Source organism: Lygodium microphyllum, chromosome 3, assembly GCF_053477565.2.
Source record: "Lygodium microphyllum isolate KBCC chromosome 3, Lygodium_microphyllum_v1.1.10, whole genome shotgun sequence".
NCBI lineage: Eukaryota > Viridiplantae > Streptophyta > Polypodiopsida > Schizaeales > Lygodiaceae > Lygodium > Lygodium microphyllum.
Window position 1 is genome coordinate 149,777,675 of NC_141137.1, and position 17,011 is coordinate 149,794,685.

The window sequence follows — 17,011 nt, forward strand, 5'->3', positions numbered from 1 at the left end:
GATGGATGGCACAGCTCTAAGGATTCCAATGGCTAGAAAATGTATTAAGCTCTTTAAACGTAGGGAGCCTTTAGCATATGAGTTGAAAGAGTTGGATACTGAGCATGAACATGAGAATATGGAAGAAGAAGAGGTAGAAGATGAAGACATTGACATGGTAGAAGATACTTCTTCTGATACTGCAAATCCATAAGACTTTGGCACATGCCAAAGGATGTGCAGCTTAGGAGGGGGTGGATGTTGTGCCGCTACGTAGTCACACTGTGAAAAACTCCAGAGTGTGGCTTTCTTATTGATCTAGAGAGCCAATGGCATTTTAGACATTAGTATCAATGTCCGTAGTGTGGATGGTTCAAAAATATTTTGGACAAGTTTAGCCAATTTTTGATATTTTAAATATTATCTTTTGTAAAAATCCAAGAATTGTAGACAACTTCTAGAATAGGATGACATGTAAAAGAAAGTAGGTAGCTTTCAACCATTTCAAGAGGATTTTATGTCAAAAGAAGGATTGGCAAAATCGCACGACGCACGATCGTTGTTTTCAGACAATAAACAGCACTCCGAAGTGGAAGATGAAAGAGTGATCTGGCAAAATTCGTGCCATGCATCCTTGTATTTTACCCCCCTTTTGGAACCAATGGAAGCATTAGATTGGCGGTCTGAGCAACATAGATAAAGGTATTGTTTTATGTACGTTTTTGTCTACAAGAGATTTATCTTCTCATAATGCATAAATAAACTGGCAGGCTTCAACTCTGTGAGTATTCTTCTACATCTTCTATTTCTTTCTTTGAGCCCCTTCTCTTCCGCCTACTCCTCTCCTTGAATCTCCCTTCACCCTATTGTCTCTTACCCCCATGGTAGACTTTCGACCCCAAACGCTCTGACACCGGGCTCATGAATTTACTCTAACCCCAATTACACCTCACATGTGCAACATTTACTTAACTGTGTGATTAAAAGATTAATCCACATGTTAAGTGAGGTTTTAAAAATACATGTCCTCATGACATAAACCCTAATCTGTAGCAGAGAAATCTGAAATTTCTCAACCTCTGGTGATCTCAATGCTGTAATCTTTGGAGCAAGGCTATAGAAAGGCTAGGAGATGAGAGAAAATGCTAAGGAGAGAGAAATTTCAAACTTTCTTCGCGAAGAACTGAAGAAAATCAGTCATTTACTACTGATGCCCTGCCTCAACAGCATGTAGATATTGTCACCTGATGTTGATTGGTCTTTTCCAACCCCTGGCTTCCTCAAAAGGTCCTCTAATGGCTGCAGATCAGACTAACAGCATCTTCTCCCTCTCTCTTGCAAGCTGAATGTACTAAAAATGCCTCTCTCCAGCCTCTAAAGACTTCCCAAATGGTTTTTCCAGCATTATCCATAGTTCAATATTAAAATTAATCTAATAATGATTTCAAAGCCCTAAAAAATAATCTGATTGGCCAATAACTAAATTGGCTAGGCGACTTTCATTCCCAAGTGTCTTTGTGCCATCTTTGACCATCAAATTGACAACATGTACCATTAAACACCACTTCTCTAGTGTCACGAACTGATACTTATGGCCAAATGAATAACCTAGGCCAACAACTAGCACCAAATACCACCAAGTACCTATGCGGCATAACTTATAGCAACTTTTGCCTTTGACATCTCGTAATGTTCTGGAGTCCAAAGCTCATAAATTTACTCTAACCCAAGTTACACCTCGCATCTGCAACATTTACTTAACCATGTGATTAAAAATTAATACACATGTTAGGTGAGGTTTCAAAAATGCATGTTCTCATGACAAGGACATGTTTACAGGCCCTCTATGACCTAAAACAAGCTCCTAGAGCTTGGCATCAACAGATTGAACGATTATTCTTAGACAAAGGCTTCCATCAATCGAATCATGAACCCAACCTTCATTACAAGGTTGCGGAGAATAAGTGCATCTTGGTCATCTTGTATGTTGATGACCTCAATACACATGAGATTAATCGTACTCGGTCAATATTGGGCCATGAGTTCGCCATGGCAAATCTTGGGATTCTACACTTCTTCCTTGGAATGGAGATCTATCAAATGGCACAAGGCATTTTTATTTCCAAGAACATACACATCTCTGAACTTCTTTTGGAGTTTGATGTGGCCGAGTATCAACATATTTCTTGCCCCATGGATCCCAAGTCCAAGCTTATGGCAGCAAGAGATCCCCTTAGCAATGTCACCCATTACACATACCTTCTTGGTTGTTTGATCTAGTTGATCCATACTTCACTGAACATCTCTTCTATAGTGGCTTTGTCGTCTTCTTTCATGAAGACTCCTACTCACGCTCACTAGCGAAGCACTTTTCGCATATTGCGCTATCTCAAGGGACTCGGTGACAAGCCGCTTTGTGCATATTGCGCTATCTCAAAGGACTTAATCCTACAAGATCATGTATGGAGAGGGGGCAATTTTTGTGATGAAATGACTCCGATTGGGCAAGTGATGTAGATTCAAGACAGTCCACTACAGGTTATGCCTTCTCCCTTGGATCGAAAGCTATCTCTTGCAGCAATAAGTGGCGACCTAGTATGGCTCTTTCTTCTACAAAGGATGAGTATTGTGCCCTTTGTTCTACAGCTATAGAGGCAATTTAGTTCCATCGTTTGTTGGCAAAGATTGGCTTTCCACAGATAGGACCTATGGAGCTGTGCATGGACAACCAAAGTGCCCTCACTCAGGCGAACAACCCGGTAATTCATGCTTGCATGAAGCACATCGAGGTTCAGTACCACTATGTTCGAGAGCAAATCATGGATTCTGAGTTAGCAGTGGCCTACTGTCCTATTGAGGACAATGTAGCAGATCTCTTTATGAAGCCTTTGCCCAAGGTTTCTGTGCTTCATCACATGAGATTGTTAGGCCTTCAAAGTCCAAACACTCCTAGGATCTAAGAGGGGATGTTAGCCTACCACTTTTAGTATTGTCAATCTATCATCTCCCAATTGTAAGCTCTTGTCAAAGTTTGATAAAGACATGGGAGCTCTAGCATTTTAATATGCATTTCTTGAGTTTCTTGAGCATTTTCTGCATTTTCCTACCACGTCAACTAATTTTTCAGCATTTTTATATGCTATTGATTGTAATAAATGCAATTGGTCGGCTTCTAGCAACTAGTCAACCAACATCAAGTAGGCCAGCTTGGCATATTTTCTACTATTTATAGCAGGTGCTTTGGTTGGGACAGATCATCTTTTGCAAGTTGCATCATCAAAAGGCGTTTGGCCACAGGATTTCTCTTGAGAAGAAACTTCGAATGCTTAGTGTTGATGACTACCCTTCCGTGAAGGATCACATCACTATTAAATGCAGTCGATCAACCGGCAACTAGTCAATCGGTATCAAGTAGGCCAATTTGGCCTATTTTCTGCTATTTATAGCAGGTGCTTTGGTCATGACAAATTATCTTTTGCAAGTTGCTCCTTCAACTTCGAGCATATTTCTCTGCCTCTGATACTACTGCTACCATCATCATTTCCAATCAAATCTAGTACCCTCAACAACGCATCAAGATTCGTGCAAGGGCTGATCAGTCCTTCTGATTGTATTCAGCATTTATTTCAATGAGCACAGATTTCTTTCTTCCTTCATCTTTTTGCAATCTCCTTCACTCTGTGTTTGTGTTCCTTCTTCCATTGCACAATCTCACAAGATCAACTCAACTCTCAAGCCAATTTCTTTCTATTCATGAGCCTATAGAATTTTGTCCTAGTGTATGTTCGCAAGTTGAGAGATCAACAGAAGTGCGGTCAAGGCTTACATCTTTGCATCATCAAAAGACGCTTGACCACAGGATTTCTCTTTAGAAGAAACTTCAAATGCTTAGTGTGGATGAATGATTACATTAGCAAATTGGAGGACATGACCTTAGGAGGACTATCTTCAAAGGATATGGCAATGATTCTCTTGTCTCACTGCCTCTCTCTCTCTCTCTCTCTCTCTCTTTTTCGTAAAAGGTAATTAATTACAAGATACACGATGACACTAAGCCATCATGTGTAAAGACCCCAGTACTAAACTACAAGAGTTACAAAAGTCATGGCAAAGACGCAGAGGAAATTGCCATATGCCAGGGAAGTAAGTCCTCCCGAGGGAGTAAGCCAGAGTGCCGAATGAGATCTATCTGCCAATGCAAGAGACCTTTAAGCCTCACAATATGTGCCGGGACATTAAAGGCCGAATCAAAAAGAAAGGCATTCCGAGTGGTCCAATTGTGCCAGCATCCCCAGTATCTAAGAAAATGAAACAAGATCTTCATATGTGGCCTCTCTCTCTCTCTCTCTCTCTCTCTCTCTCTCTCTCTCTCTCTCTCTCTCAAATCTCTTCTTTACTTTGTCTTCTCCTTCTCTACAATGGCACCTCCTTGTTCAATTGATGAAAAGCTTAAAGGTTTTGGCTATCCCACTTGGAGGACTATGGCAATAGCATAGTTTATGTAGAAGCGCATGTGGTATGTTGTTTTCAGAGCTATCATATATTTTCAAATGCAAGATTCTACTCCTGCAAATTGAAAACAAGACAATTACTAGGAGACAGTGCTTACTTGGGAGATAGGTACAACCTCTTCTTGCTCTCTAAGAGCCTCTTTCTCTCTCACAATGGCTAGAATAGACTTCCAACAACCCCCAAAAACGTTTTCTCCACTTGCATAGGTAAGTGTGACATTAATGTGACATTAAAAGTAATATTTAATGTTACATTAAGGTCATAAGTGTGGAATGTGACATTAAAAGGGATATTTAATGTTACATTAAGGTAAATTTAGGGGAACATGCACGAGAATGATCGTCCGGGCTCTTGGGCGCCCGAACGGGGTTAAGGGGAGCCAAGAGAGTAAGGGAGTCCAGGAATAGTAGGACTCCAGCAAGTTGACGGCTGGCAAAGAGATAAGCTTGAGGACCAGCACTTATCTAGGCGTGGCTGGGAGGTGAAGAACACTCGTGCTTCCATCAGTTTCAAGAAATCTGTCTTCGTCCTCTAACATTGGTATCAGAGCCTATGTTTCTGATCATTAATCGAACAAAAATCCGTCAGGATGTCAGCCGCTAGTCAGTTCGTCAGTTTTTGTAACATTGCGTGAGCATCAGAAAACGGGCCGTCACTTCTGCCCTGCCCCGTCGCGTAAGAAAACGGGCCGTCATTTCTGTCCTGTCCGTCGCGCGAGAAAATGGGCCGTGAAGAGAAATAAAAAGGGAGAAGCCACGTCACGTCACATTAATGTGACCCATCTCGTTGCGGGCAGGGAAGGATACGTCACATTACGGTGACCCGTTTCGTGACGGGCAGGGAAAAGAAAAGAAATAAAAAAAACGTGGGTCGCGAGGACCAGGCGTGCAGCCGCCAGCATCCGCGAGGACCAGGCGTGGAGTCGCCAACATTCGCGAAAACGTGGAGCTGCCAGTATCAGATTGCTGTTAACGGATAGGACTGCTCCTGAGGCGGATAAGACTGCGACTGCTGTGAGACAGGCAGAAAACTTCATACACAACTGAAGCTACAGCCTTCATACATAACTGAAGCCACAGCCTGCCATAAAAATCAGGGAAGTATTTTATCTTGTATGCAAATTTCTTATTTTTGCTTTCCAATTCCAGTGTACTAATGGCAGAAAAAGGGAAAGAAAAGGTAATGGAAAGTTCTAGTTCTGGGGATCAACCTATGGTAGACCCCCATGAACCAGACATACAAGAAGAACAATGGGAAGAATTTTTTGCCACGCGAGAGCAATTTGATGATCTCTCTGCTCGTATGCAAACTCAGGGGGTTCAAATGGAATTTTTAACTCAAACACTTACTGAAATAAAATCTCAGTTAACTTTATTGTTGGAAAAAGATAAAAATAAGATAGAAATCTCAGATGTCCCATCTTCATCGAAAGATTTAGATGTGACCATTCGAGATTCTAAAGAACCCCAAACCTATCATAAATTGAGGGATAATCTGGTTTTAAAGGATATGAAACCACCTCAATTTTACGGGGAGGAAAAAGATAGGAATAAAGATACAATCTTTAATTTCCTCCAAAAATGGGAAGATTTACATAAATTAAAAAATACCCCACCACATCTCCAAGCACTGGAGACCAGTTTAACTTTGGGGCCCAAAGCATATAAGTGGTGGCGAACTTTAAAGGAGGCGAATAAAATACCTGAAACTTGGGCTCAATTTGAATCCGTCTTTTTAAAAGAATTTCTTCCTGAAAATGAAATGGAAAGAAATTGGGAAGATTGGGATTATGTCAGACAAAAGGGACGACCCCTACTGACATATCTGGAGGAATATCGTGAGATAATCCTCAAATTAGAAGGAATTGATGAATTCCAAAAAACAAGAGGATTCATTAGGAGACTGGATAAAGCCTGTAAAAAGGAAGTAAAACGGAGTTTACCTAAGACGCTTGAAGAGGCAATTAAATTTGCATTAATTTATGAAGATAGTACGCGTCCAGGTACACTCACCAGTCTCACTGATATGGAGCCCAAGTCTAAGGAATTAGAAACCTCAAAATTTGTGGGCAAATTTAAAAGAAAAATGCCATTTTTCAAAGGTAAAAAACAACCTTTTGAAAAGAAACCATATATAAGGCCAAAGCTAAGTCCTGATGACTTTGATAAGGCCAAAAAACAAAAATTGTGTTTTAATTGCCTATCCCCTAACCATGCTGCTTGGAATTGCCCTCAAAAGAAAAAGGGGGAAGACAAAGAAAAGGACAAGGGCAAGGGAAAAGAAAAACAAATCCATGTAGTGCAGACCTTAGAATTAAAGGGTCATAAAAAGTATAAATCTTTAAAGGTCTTGCATATGGATGTACAACATAAGTGTTGTATGTCAACTTCTTTGTGGCAGCCTACTTTTGGGCCACATGATTTACTTAGAGTACATGGATTGATAGCTGGAAAACGGGTTAGAGTCATGATTGATGACTCTGCCACACATAATTTTATAAATTATGCACTCGTCAAAAAATTGAAACTTCCCCAACAAAACAGTGAGCATCAATATGTTGTGCGTATGATGCAAGGCCAAGACAATAAAATATGGGATACAATGGTATCCAATTTGGAAATCGAGATTCAAGGATATAAAGATAAGCTTGATTTCCAAATAATGAACATGGAAAGAGCTGATATTGCTCTAGGGAGGGAGTGGCTATGGGGATTGGAACCATCCTTAAAACGTAGCTATCACCATAATACACTGGAATTTGAAAGGGATGGTAAGACTTTTGTCATTCAAGGTGAACATGAAGTATCTGATAATCCTTTGCTGTGTTCTACTGAAGTTCAGAAGCTGATAAAGAAGGAAGTTTGTGAGGTATATATGCTATGGTCTCTTCCTGTACAGAATACTTTTACTTTCTGTAATATAAAGCAACAATTTTCTTATGTTTGCGAATTGAATGTAAATAATGAATTGAATAGTTTGTTAGATGATTTTAAAGATGTGTTTCCTTCTGATTTACCAAGTGGCCTTCCACCTGATAGGGGTGAAATAAATCACCCAATTGATATAAATAAGGATACACATCCAATTTCAAAACCACCATATAGGTTAAGTGAAACACAGCATCAAGAAGTTGAGAGACAAATTAAGGATTACCTGGATAAAGGATTTATTCAACCTAGTAATTCACCTTGGGCTTCACCAATTTTATTGGTAAAGAAAAAAGATGGTTCTATGCGACTTTGTGTTGACTATAGAGCACTCAATAAAATAACGGTGAAGAATAAATTTCCTATGCCCAGAATGGAAGATCTTTTTGATCAATTGCAAGGGGCAAAATTCTTCACAAAGATAGACTTAAGATCAGGTTATCACCAAATAAGAATTAAGGCACAAGATATTTCCAAAACGGCATTTCGTACTAGATACGGGCATTATGATTTTTTGGTGATGCCTTTTGGTCTCACTAATGCACCAGCTACCTTTATGAAGCTGATGAATAGTGTTTTACGGCCCTATCTAGGACATTTTGTAGTAGTCTTTTTGGATGATATCTTGATCTTTAGTAAATCAAGAGAAGAACATTTGGAACACTTATTATTAGTATTCCAACTGTTAAGAACACATTCCCTTTATGCGAAGAAAACTAAATGTGAATTCTTTGCACAAGAGGTCAAATATTTAGGGCATATAATCTCGAAAGAGGGAATCAACATGGATCCAGAAAAAGTAAGGGCAATTATTGAATGGCCACCTCCACGGAACTTGGAAGAGCTGCAGATCTTCCTAGGTTTATCTGGATTTTATCGTAGATTCATTCGAGATTATGCCAAAATAGCTGTTCCAATGACAGACCAACTTAAAGGGAAAGGAAAAAGTTTTAATTGGGGAACAGACCAAAATGAAAGTTTTCAAAAACTTAAGGTAGCTATTGCTACAGCTCCAGTATTATTAATAGTGGATCCCAATAAACCATTTGTGGTTGAAGCTGATGCCAGTGACAAGGCAATAGGCGCGGTCCTATTACAAGAAGGTCGACCAATTGCTTTTGAAAGCAAGAAATTAGATCGTGCAAAACAAAATTATTCTGTTAATGAGAGGGAGCTGTATGCAATAGTACATGCAATGAAGAAATGGAGGCACTATTTGTATGGTGCCAAACTTTTGATTTTATCGGATCATGAAAGCATTAAGTGGCTTAATGATCAACCAAATTTACATGGGCGTAAAGCCAGATGGGCCGAACTCCAAGAGTTCGACTATGAAATAAGATATAGAAAAGGAAAGTATAATATAGTAGCTGATGCACTCAGCAGAATGCCCATCATTAATGAATTGAGTTTTACTCAGTTCACTTCCAACTTGCTTGAATCTTTAAAAGGGAAATGTCAGGTTGATCCGGCATATTCCAACATATGGGAAGCAATAAAAAATGGGGATCCAAATGAAAGTGCTTCTACTAAGGAAGGAATATCTGAGGATGTTCAACTAGGAAATGGAGCATCAGGGGTTGCTCAAACTGGATTCAAGTGGAAGAATTTTACCATTGATAATGGTTATTTACTCTACAAGGGTAGGATATGTGTCCCGAAAGATATAGAAATAAGGCGCCAGATACTCTTTGAGTGTCATGATACCCCTAGTGCGGGACATCCAGGAGTTAATAAGACTTATAGTCTTATTAAAAGGCAGTTCTATTGGCCTGGAATGAATAAGGACGTCCTTGACTATGTGGTCAAATGTAATAAATGCCAGGTTAATAAAGCTGAAAAATTAAAAATGGGAGGACTTCTCCATCCATTAGAAATTCCTTCGGGAAAATGGGAGAGTATCTCCATGGACTTTATTGTTGCTTTACCTAGAACACAGAGGGGGCACGACTCTGTGTGGGTGATTGTGGATAGGTTAACCAAAATGGCTAGGTTCATTCCAACTTCAATTGATGTTAAAACACCAGAATTGGCTAGATTGTTCGTAGAGAACATATACCGATTGTATGGCCTTCCGGCAAATATAATTTCTGATCGGGATAGAAAATTTGATAGCCATTTTTGGCGTGCGGTATTTAAGAAATTGGATACTAAACTTAGCATGAGTACGGCGGATCATCCGCAAACAGATGGGCAAACTGAAAGGGTTAACCAAATTCTTGAAGATATGCTTAGGGCATATGTAAGTAAAAGGCAAACTAATTGGGAAGAGTATTTACCGATAGCAGAGTTTGCATATAACAGTGCCAAACACTCTTCCACTGGATATAGTCCATTTATGTTGATGTATGGGTTTCAGCCCAGAGCTCCTTTTGCAGTAGGACTGCATAAGGAAAAGGTTCAGGCAGCTAAAGACTTTTTGGAGGATATGAATAGTATGTTAAAATTTGCTCAAGAAAATATTAAAAAAGCTCGAAATCGAGCTAGAGCATATGCAGATCCTCACCGAAGAGACATCTCTTTTGAAGAAGGAGAATTGGTCTATCTTAAGGTGCCTGAACAAACTAAAACTATGAAAAAGGGACATTGTCCAAAGCTTTCACCAAGGTATTGTGGTCCTTTCATAATACTTGAAAGGGTGGGAGAATTGGCTTACAAGCTCCAACTACTTGCTGGTAGTAAAATACATCCAGTTTTTCATGTGATCAAATTAAGGAAGAAGCTGGGTGATTTGGATAATCTAATTTTAAATGATGATATTGAGGAGTTATTCTATGACCAATCTAATCCACATGAACCAGAAAAAATATTAAATGTTCGTAATAGACGAACGAGGAATACTATTTATCAAGAATTTTTGGCTAAGTGGAAAGATTGTTCAAAAGAAAGCTCAACATGGGAGCGAGTAAGTACTTTAAAGAAAAGGTTTCCCGATTTACAATTAGACCTTCCAAATATCGTTTTCGAGGACGAAACCGATTCTTAAGGGGAAGGAAATGTGACATTAATGTGACATTAAAAGTAATATTTAATGTTACATTAAGGTCATAAGTGTGGAATGTGACATTAAAAGGGATATTTAATGTTACATTAAGGTAAATTTAGGGGAACATGCACGAGAATGACCGTCCGGGCTCTTGGGCGCCCGAACGGGGTTAAGGGGAGCCTAGAGAGTAAGGGAGTCCAGGAATAGTAGGACTCCAGCAAGTTGACGGCTGGCAAAGAGATAAGCTTGAGGACCAGCACTTATCTAGGCGTGGCTGGAAGGTGAAGAACACTCGTGCTTCCATCAGTTTCAAGAAATCTGTCTTCGTCCTCTAACAGTAAGTTTTGCCAAGTAACAACCTTCTAATCCCATTTTCTAACATTATCCAACTTATTAAATTAATTTTCAAAATTAATGTAATATTTATTATAGTGCTCAAAAATTTAATTTCACTAGCCAATAATTAAATTGGCTAGGTCAATTTGTCTTCCAAGTTTCCTTGAGTAATTATTAGCTCCTAGACCGACATTAATTAATTAATGTCTAGTCTCTAATGTCACCATTGACACTAGTGACTAATAAATTGGTCTAGGGTTAAATATAACATTGAATACCACCTAGTACCTATTAGGCATAACTTATTACAACTTTTGCCTTTGACACCCACTGCATCCTTGGGATTCTTGACATGTTACCATAAATAAATGCCATGTGTATCACATGTGCTAAACCTTGCACATTCGATTAATATCTTAATCAAATGTTATCGATAAGATTAAAGTATCTCAAAATTTCACATCTCCATGACAGACCTCCCCCTTGAAATCCCTACAATCTTCCTCCATTGCACTACATTGTGCCAAAGAAAAAGCATATTGCATTGAAATTTCCATAAGCCATCATAGTCACAACATTGGCCACTATTGTCCAACCATGCCATATACCCTAAACCTGCTAAAAATTTCCAGCTAGCATATACATAACATAAAACTGAAAATTAGTCCAAAACCATTGCTAGAAAACCATTGGATGCATCAATAACTCATGTTTCTCAACTGTTCCGACTTCAGAGCCATAGTAAAGCATATTCTTAGCATAAACCATGGCTGAAACTCTCAATGGCATTTACTAGCATGCCGTTGTCCATGGAACCAATTGAAACCATTGAAAATTGAGTATCAACTGATCATAAACTGATCACATTCTAATCCAAGAACTGATCACAAACTGATTGCAAAAACTGATCACTAACTAATGCAAAACTAAGCTCAAAAGTGACCATAAACGATTCTCAAATTGATCAAAAATCAAGCTAAAACTAATTAGAATTTTAGTCTCAAAATTGAGACAAAAGCTCATGCCAAACTGAACATAAACCTATGCAAATGTATAGTTTCAATACCCAAGTGAAACTCATACTCATCTGCATACATCTCACAATGACTAGTATACTGAGTAGTGACCCCATGGCAAACATGTTGTCAGCACAATACTTTGGATATATACTGAATACATCCGAGATCCACTACATACGAGAGTTGTCCACCACTAGAGAAGTGGAAGTGCTACCTCCCCCTTCAGCATCAAGCAATGTTCCAAACCGCTACTCTACTAAACCTAACTAAGCGCGAATTGAAGTTGACTCTAACTAAAGGGCATCTCGGTAAAATTGCAACGACTGAGGATGGTTTGCCGAGTCCTCCTCTTCCATCCACTTTGCATCTATTGGTGAAACAATGCTAAAGCTTTATTAAGAAGCATACGGAAACTTTACCTCTAACTTTCCTTGCCTTGAAACCTCTTCTAGGTTGTAGGCATTTCTTCTCCTTAAGCGTTGTGATGCTTTGTACTTTCACATTGTTGCGATTTCAACTTAACTACTATGAAACATTGCATCCAATTGACTAGCCCCTCATGTGTACCTAACATGCTAGGAGCACTAGATGCATAAGGAAATATTTGGATTTGCATACTTTGGACCATTGGAATGTAATTGTACATGGGAATTTACGTACTGCCAATCATACCAAGATGCATTTCCCAATACATTGCGTGCATTACTAGCAAATTTTTTTCTCGTAGCAACACTATATGGAGCATTTGCATGACCAACATTAATACTGTGAGTCCCAAACACAATGGGCTGCATATACACATCACCAAACTTGCCACTTTGTGCTCCAATATCATGCCAACATTGCTCTAGATGGGGTTATGCATATTACCCAAGTTTAAGTCGAATAGTATGATTCAATCGTTTCTTCTTCGGGTGGATCCACTTCCACACATGTAGTTCACCCTTTCAGAGACTCATCTTATGGGACTATGCTCTATAAGCTTCCTCCAAAGTTTGATAATGTAACTAACACTTTATGAGCTTAGACATTGGCGACCTCCATCAACATTGATCATACGTCTTCCATGCTACTTAGGCATGAGGCATCATAGTTAATACAAGAAAGGCTTAGATCTCGATATGGTAGCCAACTAGGGACTTATAGAGCTTTAAAGAGGGATGATTGAAAGAAGAACACAAAGGCACAATGTTATTACTATGGTAAAAAGAGGCATCTCTAATATTGACATTGCAAAAGGAGGAGGAGAAGGAAAAGGGTAAGGACTCCTACAACAAGTCATCATCTTCTTCAAACTCCAACTCAGACTATTCGACAAAGGCAAAGACTATGGCTTGGAAGGGCTAAGCTACTGGAAGGAAGAGGGAGGCCATGCTAGTCTTCTCTACCACCTACTAGCTTCTCGTGATGTGATCATCCCTCACAACTCTTCACCACCACAAACAAAGTGTGAGAGGGTGAAAATCAAGCAATCGCACCTTATCCATATGTATGTGCAATTAACTCAAAGATTGAAGCTTCCCAAATGCATTGAAGTCTAGCAAGTTTTAAATTCTTGGAGTTGGGATTGACATCTAGGTTCATAATAAGCTATCTCATGACAAAGTGGGATTTCCTCCTAGTCCAAACTCAGATGAGGAGACACTTTGGTAGTCTGGCCAAAGGCAAGGAATCCATGGTTATGATGTGCTTTCTGCAAAGTTCTTCATGACAGGTACTGAGAGCTGCTATGATTACTTCCTGTTTCCAAGGCTTGGTGAGACCGACATCAACTTCAAAGTCTTTTTGACACACTTTGTTGGTGGCTTATGATCACCCACTAGTTCCATATCTCCGACCCATTTTGATAATCATTGTTGTATGTACTATGATGAGTCCTTGCCAATGGAAAAAAGGCATACAATGTTATTCATTACCACAAAAGCACTAATCTGTCAAAAGTCCTTTCTCTCATTCATCTATTACTTGCTCTTTTATCCTAGTTAGTATGATATATTCCCCAATCTTGGTAAGCTTCATAATTTCCTTCTTAAAGGGTCCAAGCTCACATTTGATTGCAAATACCCTTCCAAAGTATTCAGATAGTGCACTAAGTATATCTTTCATTGTCTAGTTTTTCCTTTCAACTAGTTCATCTATCCCAAGCTACTAGTTCTTTATCATATTCAATGATGTCCAATTCCACATCTACAAGGGTGTGCCCATTGAAAGCAAATACAATTGCTTTGAATTGCTTACAATGAAATACCAACATGTTTGAATATAGTTATTTGCCTCTTAACTTCATTATACCTAAAACATTATGACATTTTCATCTCTCATTTCAATGTGATGGAAGCATCTCTCTTAGCTTTCAACTCCTCCAGTTGCCAATATTTAACCAAAACAAAACTTGAATGTGCATATGGGTTAGTGTGCAAGAGTCAAGCCCTCGAGATTATCACAATGGGCATAAAGTCGTTGTCAGAAGAACTAATAGAGGGAGACATGGAACCCATCTAATACTACAATGAGAGTGATAGCTAAGACACACATAATATGATTGAAAATGTGACATTAACACAAGTGGTACAATAATGGAAAAAACCAAGCTTGGATGCCAAAGCTACAGAATTCCCCTTTTTTTCTACTGTTCAAACTTAGTCTTTACCCTTCCTTGGATCTTCCCAAAGTCTCTCCACTACATTGCAGATTTTGTTGCTGAACCCATAGACTTTACAATGAAATATCTTGACTTTGGAAATAAAGCCGAACCTCATTCTTATTTTCTTTTGCGTGCTCTTGGAGCCTGTCCAACTCCTTGGGACCTCTTAAGATCTCTATCAGTGCTAGCAAGCATGGCCCCATTTGGCACAACAGTGGCTGGTCGCATGAATTATATCACCAACCACACCAGAAAACATACTTTCAAGATGCCGCTGTCATTGCAGTTACCTGGAAGACTAAACTTTTATGGCATGAAAGGGACGTTCCCGCGTTCACTAAAAGGAAAGTTCCAACCAACCTCTGCAAATCTTTCTGCTTCGGCCAGGGATCAAACTCGGACTGGTGCACAGTTGTTAATGAAAGCTTCTTTGGATGCTAATGTCCGTGCTACATAAGGGATTAAGGCTGTTCGTCAGATTAAGGAGTACCTGCGCTTCTTGTTGCCTTGGCCGACTTGATATAGGCCGTATGAGATGATGACCGCGGAGGCTAAGAAGACGGCGGCGCCGCCGGGGCCTGAGTTGGGGATCTTGCGCGCGTAACGAACGGGGGGGTAGCCACCAGGAGGGGGGCCATCCTGCAGGACGGGCAAGTCCTGCACGCTCGTCATGCCCTTCCGCCTGCGTATCAGAACCTCCGTCATGGTCGCTGTCTACCGTGTTCCAAATCGCCTACGCTTCGTTTGCTTCTTCCTGCCTTCCTCCCTTCTTCTCTTCGTCTGGTTATACACAAACTCTCTCTCGCACACGCACGCACACACTCTCTCTCTCTCTCTCTCTCTCTCTCTCTCTCTCTCAAAATGGTATTTTGAATCAAACACATCGAAATTTTTAAATAAACAATTAAAACACAAGCTATCGGATCCTCATCACGAACGCAATGACCTTTTAAGTGGTAACTTAATATCATTAAAATCCAATTAGTGGCCTTTGCTCCACAAATGCCATTTACTCTAGGGAAGCCAGGTAGATGTCCTTACCATGCTCAATTCCATCTCAGACTATGCATCCAATCTAATGCGCATAGCTGAGGCTCCTCACTAGCAAAAATGTAGACATGGGGGTGGAAGAGGTTGATGACAATGGCTTGATTTTACATAAGGGGACCAGGAGTAAAAAATTCATTGAAAGACTTGATCGTCTCTTGGCTGAGGAAGAAGAGGTGCCGACGATCTTGTCATCAAAACAAAGTTGGCCCAAGGACTTGATTGTCTCTTAGCTTAGGTACAACAAAGTTTCTCCTCATAGGAGGGTGAATATGTTGACATTAAAGAAGACACCACTTCTAGCAATTACCCTTAATGCTTAGAAGGCATGCGCCAATGTACTTTGATTGAATTCTAAATTCACATTGGTGTTTTTTACAAGCAAGCCACTAAGACCAATGGAAACTGTGGTTTGGTTCAACTCCATCCTTAAGGAAGATGGTGCCATTGATTAGATATATTATGTCAGCAACAAGAAGAAGTCGGTTGAAAGAGCTTGCCCCAAGGTGTGTATTTCTAGGGCTCAAACTTGGTCTACATTATGGCTTGGCAACTGATGGAAATGGGAGCAAATAAGCTCAAGAAAGAGTGTATCGTCGGGTTGAAACCCTAAACATGCTAGTGTAAAACCTCTTTATATAACCCCATTAGAAAGTCATTTCACAACCACTTTTGCCTACTTTTTGGAATACCAACTCTATCAAACCAAAGTTTGTTGATATTGATTTTCCATATCTAGGAAACCTTCACATCAAACTCATATGGAGGAAATTTGCTAGTTCATGTTTCCAATGTGGTTGATGGAGGCATTATTACATGGAATGCCCATCAACCTAGAATTCTAAAGAAGACACAAACCTGCCCAAGAAAAATGTTTCATGGGTTGTAGTGGTTAAGATGGATCACAAGAAGGATCAAGGTGGTCACAAAGAATAAGATGCACAGGATGGTGAATGGCATGTGATTAGAAACCACAAAGAATTGAAGCCCTAGATATGACAAGGGCTAAAAATACCCCCAATCAAAAAATTTTGGGATAAGGTGACTATTCCTATGAATAACCAAGGTTGCATCAATGCTTTTGCACAAATTAGTAGGGTCCCTCTTAGACACCCAGACTAGGAGTATCCTATAATGGATGCCAAAATCAAGGCCATCTCAAATTAGCAGACATTCACGTGGTAGGGGACAAATTGATTAACTGTTCAAGTTCACTTGGACCAAGGCCTTGAGATTTCATTATATGATTGGCTTAAAGATCATGTTCGCTTAAAAGGGGGAGATGAGGGTCTTGAAAGAGGGGGTCAAAATCTCAATAAATTTAACAATGAACCAAGACAATCTTAAGCTTGCTACTCTCGATATCAAAGGGGCTAATGGGGATGCCAAGAGGGCCCTACTATGGAAGTTGACTCATCCAAGCAGATGTGGATGCCATGCTGGTGCAAGAACATAAGATGCATTCCCATAGTTGGACAATTTTCCCTCATGGTGGTCACATTTGTTTTCTTGCAAGAGATCACAATGGTGATTTTGGATATGCCACACTTGTCAAACCATG

General features: G+C 39.7%; 1 protein-coding gene across 2 annotated transcripts in view; it reads right to left on the bottom strand.

The window, feature by feature from the left end:
• LOC148039029 (NADH dehydrogenase [ubiquinone] 1 alpha subcomplex subunit 13-B-like) overlaps positions 1-15,250 on the bottom strand; it is a 44,024-nt gene extending 28,774 nt beyond the window's left edge. Inside the window, exon 1 of one of the 2 annotated variants that reach the window (XM_087674904.1) lies at positions 14,894-15,250. In XM_087674904.1, coding sequence (XP_087531030.1) covers positions 14,894-15,108 — 215 coding nt within the window. In that variant the 5' untranslated portion in view covers positions 15,109-15,250. The remainder of the gene's footprint in view (positions 1-14,893) is intronic. The other variant, XM_087674903.1, reaches the window with a different exon arrangement.
• Positions 15,251-17,011: the final 1,761 nt, after the last annotated feature.